The 8438-nt window shown below is 38.3% G+C and overlaps 3 protein-coding genes across 3 annotated transcripts in view; all 3 read right to left on the bottom strand.

Annotated features, from left to right (window-relative positions):
- Window positions 1-517, bottom strand: part of LOC104801428 — a 2827-nt gene extending 2310 nt beyond the window's left edge. The window contains exon 1 of the mRNA XM_010524698.2: window positions 21-517. Coding sequence (XP_010523000.1) covers window positions 21-403 — 383 coding nt within the window. The 5' untranslated portion in view covers window positions 404-517. The remainder of the gene's footprint in view (window positions 1-20) is intronic.
- Window positions 518-3151: 2634 nt separating this feature from the next.
- Window positions 3152-4066, bottom strand: LOC104801581. The gene is made up of 3 exons (XM_010524889.2): window positions 3870-4066; window positions 3389-3526; window positions 3152-3226 (listed from the first exon to the last, which is right to left on the bottom strand). Exons 1-3 carry the CDS (start codon window positions 4053-4055, stop codon window positions 3152-3154), a joined length of 399 nt encoding a protein of 132 aa, XP_010523191.1. The 5' UTR covers window positions 4056-4066.
- A 2858-nt stretch (window positions 4067-6924) lies between these two features.
- On the bottom strand, window positions 6925-7548 carry LOC109116118 (uncharacterized mitochondrial protein AtMg00860-like). The gene has a single exon (XM_019200948.1). It carries the CDS (start codon window positions 7546-7548, stop codon window positions 6925-6927), a length of 624 nt encoding a protein of 207 aa, XP_019056493.1.
- Window positions 7549-8438: the final 890 nt, after the last annotated feature.

Here is an 8438-nt window from a genome sequence, read left to right as displayed (position 1 = left end):
CCCCGGAGGCTAGCTGCTGCGGCGGCGGCGCGTGGACCGCGAAACCGAACCGCGACCACCCGTACTCCACGGCTTCGGTCACCAGAGATGGATGATCCGTCCAACTGAACAGACCAGGCTTCGCCGGGAAACCTACGCCGCCGCCGCCGCCACCGCCGCGGAGGATGCGAAAGTTGTTGGTGTCTCCTCTGCGCTTGACGTCGGAGGAGTTGAGCTGGTGGAGTTTGGCGATTCTCGCCTTAAAACTATCGCTCCGGTTCAAGTTCGTCTCGTTGATGGCGGCGGAAGAGGAGCGATCCGTTCGCCGGAGACAGCACCACCGGCGGAGGAGGAGGACGAGGAGCGCGGTGAGGACGGCCACGGAGACAACCGCTAGGGTTATGTGTGCCCACTGATTGATCATCGAGCTTGAAACCGATCTTCTACGAATCGCAGAGAAATCTCATCACAGAGAAAGAGAGAGATGGAGGAGAAAGGAAGCGAGTTGGACTCGGACTCGTTCAAGAACGGTAGGAGACGGCACAGGGGAAATATATATATATATAAAACGGTGTTGAAAGAGAAACTGCAATTTTATTGTTTGATGTATTTATTTTATTAAATTATTCAATTAATTACTGGAGACCAATAACTAATTACCACTGTTTAACATTAAATTACTGAGGGCGCAATTAATTGATTCCCCTTCAAGTCTTCGCATATTTAATTGAAGCATACTGTAGTTAACTAAATCGGTTGATCATAACATTTAATGAAAATTCATTTTTCGTTGCATATGTTATGGCTATTCTAGATTTGAATACAACAATATATGGAATATTGCGATATGGACACTATTATATAGAATATCTCGCAAACCGTCATACCTACTTAGATCATATAAAAACTTCTATTTAGATAATATAATGTAATGAATGTTTGATACTATAAAACCTTGCAACAAACCCCAAAAAAAAACAATCAAGTATTTTTATTTGAATTCAAATTTGAATAATTTAACCGATGCAAAACATATCTTCCGTCTCATGTTCAAACTTTGCCGAAAGAGAGTGTATATTCCAAATCAAATGATTGGCTCTCCATCTCGAGATTAGACTCTTTTACAAAAAAAAATTATTTTATTTGTAAAAAAAAATCTATTTAAAAATTAATTATAAAAATCATCAACTATTAGTTTTTTAAAAAATTATAATCATATAACTTGTTTTAAAAAATCTTTCACTTTAAATTTATTACAATAAACCATCAATCATTAGTTTTAATAAAAACAATCATCAATTGTCTAAATTATTCAAAAAACACATTATAAATTTATGATTTTGAAAAAACCTATATAATTATACAATTATAAAAATCATAATAAAAAAATAATATTTATGTAAATTTGTTACAATGTTATACTTTAGTTTAAATATATTTCATAGATTGTAAATATTATATTTAAAATTTTGTTATATATTAATATTTGAGATGTTGATCAATTTTATTTTTATAAAAAATTTAGTAATTAAAATATTATATAGTATGTAATTTATATATAAATTAAGTATATAAGAGATAACATATATTTTCTAGTGTAAAAAATATAGTATTTTACATATAATATTGTATAAATTGATTAATTTTTACATGTAAAATATAAGTTTTTGGAGAAGGTGAAAAATAATGGACGCAGCTTGTTTTTTTAGTAAGTTAGATATTTGATGATTTTTTTCTTAAAATTTTATAGACGTCTATAACAAACTTCAAGCATAATATTTTTGAATAATTTATATAGTAGAAATTTTTTTAATAAAAATTAATAATTGATAGTTTTTATAATAAATTGAAGGTAAAATATTATTTTAAAACAAGTTATATAGTTGATGGTTTTTGGGTTTTAAATCAATAGATGAGTAATTAGTGAAATATTGTCTGTGATAAATCTGAAGTGCAAGATGTTGTTGGTGTGAGTAAATAGTTGATGCCTTTTATGCCTTTCATATTTCTCAATACGGTCAAATAAATTATAATGCTAATATCATATATGGCATTCCGATTGTTTGTCTAACATGAAAATAAAATATAAGGAAATTTTTTTTTTATGGAAAATTTCAAAAAAAAAATCTAAATTGTACCACCCAAATAAAAATTTGGCACATAAATTTACGTGTCATTGATGTGGCAAAATTTTGAATGCCACGTTGGATTCCCAAACGGTAAACTAACACCGTTTTTGTGGATATTAATTTGGAAGCAAATTTAACATTTTAAAATTTATGTGGCAAATTTTTAATTGAGGATTTTTTTTTGTGATATATGTTTAAGAATTTGAGAATTTTTATGGAATTTTCTTTTATAATTAAGAAACAACTAACCATTTGTACCTTTTCTCTAGGTGTTTTAGGCCTGAGTTTTTAGGGAATTAGTTATTTAAGAAGAAGTTTGAACTTTAAATTTTTTAAAAAGGATAAGATTTCATTAATATTAACTAGGTGAGAACCGCGCGATGTGCGGGTTATTTCTTGTTTTATTATAAAAATTATTATATATATATAATGTAAAATTAAAATTATAGTATTCAATTATTATATATATATATAAGTAAAAGCGAATAAATTAAAAATTATAAACACTATTATATTAGTAGCATAATAATGATATTAGTTTATATATAAATCTATTAAATAATCTAGGATTTGTTTGTGTTATATTAACACTGATAATAATCATAAATTTATATGAATAATCACCTCATATTTCAATATAAATTTATTCTTTTAATTTATTGTATATTATTAAAAAAATTCAAACATTACAAAAAAACAGTTGGAAAAAAAAGATATTATGTATTGTTGTTAATCTAATATGAATTTTGTATTATATGTTTTGTTGTTTGTTAGATATATTTAGTATTATATGTATATGGTGTGGAATGTTTTTTTTTTTAATTTTTATTAAGAAAATGATTTTAAGTTTTTGTCTTTTAAAAAAACTTAGTTCATATTAATATGGTGAGAATGTTAGATAACAATAACAATTGTTTTTGTAAAGAAATAATAATAATTATTTGGAGTGATTTTTTATATTATAGATTCATTTAAAATAGAAAAATCCAAAAAAAAACACAACTTTCAAATTTTGACAAAAAGACATTGAACTTTTTATTTTATCAAATAAACATTGAAAAGAGCTTCAGTGACCGAAGAACCGCTTTCCTTGTTGCCGAATACCTGCATGACAAGTTCTGCAAAGGAAAGAGATTTGATGCGATGAGTCAATCTCGATAGATTACTAAGTAATTTCACACCATGAAACAATTCAGATAAATCCTTCAAAGAACTATAACTTTATAAGAACATGAAACAAGAACTTGATGCTGAAACCATGGTGCTAAGAACAAGCATACCTTATAAGCAAAGGCGAGAGCAACACCGACGATAAAGAGGAAAAAGGGCATGACGAAATCTGCTAGGGTTACGCCATTCCAAGGCGAATGATTGATAGATGGAAAAATCCCTCCAACATCATCCACAAGTATCATCAACTGCATCATTCACAATCACAAAAAAACACAACTCAGATCATGGAAAAAGACTGTTCTTCATCTAAATATGGCTACTGCTACATTGGGTATTCACTTGTCAAACCCTCCATTGCTACAACAAGGCTTGATCAAACCCAGCACATAAAAATCTAAAGTAGACACCGAGCTGTAATAAAGTTTGAATCTTTTTTCCACTCTCTGTAAATAAAGATCAAATTTTTTTGTTTCCTGGAATCTGAAACTTAAAAAAGTTTGAATTTTTTTTCAAAAAACGAAACAAAATTATGGCAAGAAATTCAAAGAGGGTGTAATGTAAGAAACCCAACGAGAAAGTTTCACCCACCGCAACTGTAACCCCACGAAAGACGTCGAGAGAGACGAGTCGCTCCTTCTCCTTCTCCGCCGCAGACGCCGCCGACGGAGACGACCGACGCGGTGGCGGCTGCCGGGAAATATGAAGAGCAGCCTCGAGGTCCCGATACTTGTCTCTCCTCTCGCATTCTCTACCCTTTTGATCTCTTATCTCCATCCTTTCATCATCGTAACATTAAATTATCAATCTTCTGTATACATCTTTTATATGTCATGTATATTTAATGAATTTGACATTCATCTTTTATGTATTACGTATACTTAATGAATTTGGTATTCATCTTTATATATATATATATATATATATATATAAAATCTTTGATTTACGTTATACGGACATGAATGATATTTTTTAGTGACCAAAAAAGAGTTTTTAGAACTCAATGAAATCCGAGTTTATGATACAAACGATTGAAGATATTTCTTGTCTAGTAATGCAAAATGGTAATGATATTATTAGCTATCCAATTTGGCTCTTTGACATCATACATGATGGTCAAGTAGAGCATTAGAACATTTCAATTCTTATTCACTTTAAAGTTATGATTAACCCAATATTGGAATATGAAAAATACTCACCGCAGAGAAAATAAACTAATATGTATTGTGACACCCGTAACCCGTATTCCGCTCACGAGTTGTGCCACATGGACGCTCAAACCATATAATAAAATAGCGGGAATTTAAAACATTTTACTTTATTACACACGCAGCGGAAAACAAATATATGTTTAACAAACCCACGTACGGTAGTATACACGCCAACATAAAGACGATGAATCCGATATAACACAAAGTCTAGTCACCGTCCGTACAAACCAACATAAGTCCAAAGAAAGAAAAGTACATGATCCAGAGAACTCCTCATGCGTCACCAGTACCCTCGTCCTGCTGCTGCCAAAACCGCTCCGAGCCTGAAACGTTGCATAACAACATCCATAAGCTACATGCTTAGTGAGTACTTCAGGTTAGACCCGAAGATCATACTCAAATTGCAAATGGCCAAACACAACCAATATTATACACACGGTAAATGTAGGTGTATACATATATACACGCTACATGCCATCAAACACGGTTCACTCAATGGTACAGGTAATCACTATCATACACACTCAGTCCGAATGACGAGTCATCGGACATAACCGTCAAATCATCTCTATGTGCATCGCACACATAGGATACAGATACCGCAAGGATCTGGTGACACCAGATCAGGACAAATATACCAGTCAAAGCTCGACCCATCGCTCTATGTGCATCGCACACATAGGATACCGCAAGGATCTGGTCTCACCAGTCCAGGACATATGTACACGAGTCATAACTCGACCCATCGGGTCTCTCAGTATCATCAATCCCGTCAAATCATCTCCACGTGTGCATCACACATGTGGGTAAGGACGCTCCATGTGCAACGGACATCCCCCGCTCTCCTTGGCCATCGCCGGAATAATGAAACATATCAACTCCGTGCCCCACTTCGTAAAACATATCACATCAATCATCCTCTCTGGTATCGATGTCACCTCTCGATGCCAGAGCGCCAGGTGCCTACTCCAGACCACCACCGACTATGTCGAGCGAAGCCAGTACACAACTGATAACCTCTCGCCGGCCGTCCGCCACGGAAAAACTCATTGGACCTGAGCTCAGATCTTTCTGAGTTCCTTCGCATAACCTCGTCGAGAGAATCGCTCAATCCCGAGTCACGGGTAAATGTATTGCCAGTCTCTGCCGGGAGAATCACTCAATCCTGAACCCGCTCCATAGCTAGTGGAACGTTGGCGCGGTTACAGTGTAACAGTAGGATTTTCTCAACCCCGTGATAGCCGAATCGCTCAAGACTATCACGTGTATCATCGGCTCCAAGCTCTGCCCGTGGGCAACTAATCACAATCATGCCTCCTCAATATGAAACCCGACCCGGGTCAGAGATCATAAAGAGGAGATCTCAGCCAATGCAATCATCGGGATATTTCATCAACCCGCTACAATCACACGCTCAACCTTATCCCGGCCCTCCGGAATAAAGTCTCACGTCATGCCAACTACCCGGTTCCCCAATCACATGCACTCATATATCATTATACTTTAATCGTATATACATACGCCTTACTTGTCATTTTGGATATCTCGTTTCCATTACATTCATTCTATTCTTTTACCCTCCGATCCGATCAAATTGGGTTCCGACCATCTCGGATTACCAATTCATCTCGTTCCGAAGGTTTTGCTTACCGTAGGTCGGTTTCATTTGAGTTTCATGAAATACGGATAAAGAATGGTCAAGATTGATTGGGTACAGGGGTCGATTGATGGAAACAGGGGTCTGGACCGGACGGTCTGCCCGCCTGGACCGGGCGGTCTGCAGGGTCCGGAACGAGCGTTCCGAGAAACCCAGACCAGACGGACTGAGGGCCCTGGACCGGACGGTCTGGAGACCTAGATCGGACGGTCTGAGGTCGTCTTCTTCCTCGCGAGCCTGCGACCCTAGACCGGACGATCCCGACCTAGACCGGTCGGTCTAGGCGAACCAGGGATTTTTGAGTTTCGCATTTTCGCACCAAATTCAACACGCTATACCCAAAATGATCCTAGTAACATCAGGAACTCAAATCTACAATCAATTTCATGCAATTTGCACTCAATCCACGCAAATCTTCATTTTTAATTTGATTATCATTTTCGGGCATAATCCGAAACACTCACTTAGCTCAAATTCGAGCTTGGGGTTTCGTTGGGGATGTTCTGTAGGGTTGATTTATGCGTTCCTTGTTTGATTTCGACTGAAATAGAAGCTTCAATCGAGGATTGAAGATTCAGAAATTTGAAAGAGTTTGTGGGGGAGTGAGAGAGCGAAGTGAGAGATCGAACACAGGAGAAATGGGTGGGCTTAGGCCGCAAATCCTCGCGTCCCAGAGGAAGCAGGAGGTGGCCAAAGGTGGGAGAGGCGGCTGCATGGTGAAGCAGGAGGTGGTGGCGCGTGAGAATTCGATGCAGCGACCTCAGACCGGACGGTCCGGCTAGGCAGACCGGACGGTCTGCTTCCCAGACCGGACAGTCTGACCAATTTTCCGCCCGTTTTTCTCGCTCATTTCGGTCCAATCCTTCGGGTCAACCTTCAACGCATGTACCACTACTGCCAGCTCCAAATCGTGCGTCGGATAATTCTCCTCATGTTTCCTCAGCTGTCGGGATGCGTATGCAATCACATGTCCTTCCTGCATCAATACGCAACCCAAGCCTTGTCTCGACGCATCGGTATAAACCTCAAAGAGAATACCTGGCCATGGTAATGCCAGTATGGGTGCGGTCGTGAGTCGTCTCTTGAGCTCTGCGAAGCTCGCTTCACACTCCGGTGTCCAATCAGACCACACATTCTTCCCTGTCAACTTGGTCATTGGTTTTGCCAACTTGGCGAAACCCTCGACAAATCTCCTGTAGTACCCTGCCAGTCCCAAGAAACTGCGGATCTCCGTGGCATTGGTAGGCGTCTTCCACTCCATCACAGCCTCAATCTTTGCCGGATCCACTTGTACACCCTGAGACGAAATCACATGGCACAGAAATCCAACTTTCTGCAACCAGAAAGCACACTTGCTAAACTTCGCATACAACTTCTGCTCCCTCAAGCGCTGCAATACCATACGCAAGTGTTGCTCATGGCTGCGTCGATCCGGTGAGTAGATCAATATGTCATCAATGAAGATGATGACAAACTCGTCGAGGTAATCCATGAATACACGGTTCATCAACTGCATAAATACTGCAGGAGCGTTCGTCAGTCCAAAAGGCATAACGACGAACTCAAAATGTCCATATCGTGTACGAAAAGCTGTCTTCTGCACATCCCCGACCTTCACACAAATCTGATGGTATCCCGAGCGCAAATCTATCTTCGAGAACCACTGTGCACTCTGCAACTGATCAAATAACTCATCAATCCTCGAACCACAGACGTCTCATCTAACCTCACCTCAGACTCCTTGGTAGCTGTCACTACCACGAGAAACGCCTCATCTCCCTTCCGAATCATTCGGCTGGCCCGGAACGCTGATATGATTGGAAAAGGATTCCATGCTCTGTCCCCCAGAAACTCAAACTTCTATGCCGCATCTGCAAACTGAATAACTCTCCGGAGGCAGTCAATATGTGTCTGATGCACGGTCAGCCAATCCATTCCCAATATCAGATCATAACCCTGAATAGTCACTATAATCAGATCAGCTAAGAGATTCCTTCCACAGAGTATTAGAGGAATCCCGCGTAACACCCCTGTCACTGGCAGAATCTCTCCCGAGGGAGTGTGTACTCTATATCTCTAAACCATATCCATATCCATCACATCCAACTTCTCTACCATACTCAAGCTTAGGAAGCTATGTGTAGCTCCCGTATCAAATAAAACGTGGCATGCAGTATCATGAAGATGTATGAAATTGAACTTAGATTTGAGTTTCTGATGTTACTAGGATTGTTTTGAGCTATAGCATGTTGAATTTGGTGCGAAAATACGAAACTCGGAATCCCTGATTCG

This window comes from Tarenaya hassleriana, unplaced genomic scaffold (genome assembly GCF_000463585.1).
Source record: "Tarenaya hassleriana unplaced genomic scaffold, ASM46358v1 Cleome7, whole genome shotgun sequence".
NCBI classification, from domain to species: domain Eukaryota; kingdom Viridiplantae; phylum Streptophyta; class Magnoliopsida; order Brassicales; family Cleomaceae; genus Tarenaya; species Tarenaya hassleriana.
This window is presented reverse-complemented; position numbering and strand designations above follow the sequence as displayed.

Excerpts from the sequence above, each read along its gene's own strand:
- LOC104801581 (XM_010524889.2), bottom strand. The coding sequence starts at position 4,055 with ATGGAGATAAGAGATCAAAAGGGTAGAGAATGCGAGAGGAGAGACAAG. Across the intron at positions 3,527-3,869 it reads TTCGTGGGGTTACAGTTGCG|TTGATGATACTTGTGGATGA; the intron begins GTGGGTGAAACT and ends TGAATGATGCAG. Across the intron at positions 3,227-3,388 it reads CTCTCGCCTTTGCTTATAAG|AACTTGTCATGCAGGTATTC; the intron begins GTATGCTTGTTC and ends TTTCCTTTGCAG.
- LOC109116118 (XM_019200948.1), bottom strand. The coding sequence starts at position 7,548 with ATGGTATTGCAGCGCTTGAGGGAGCAGAAGTTGTATGCGAAGTTTAGC.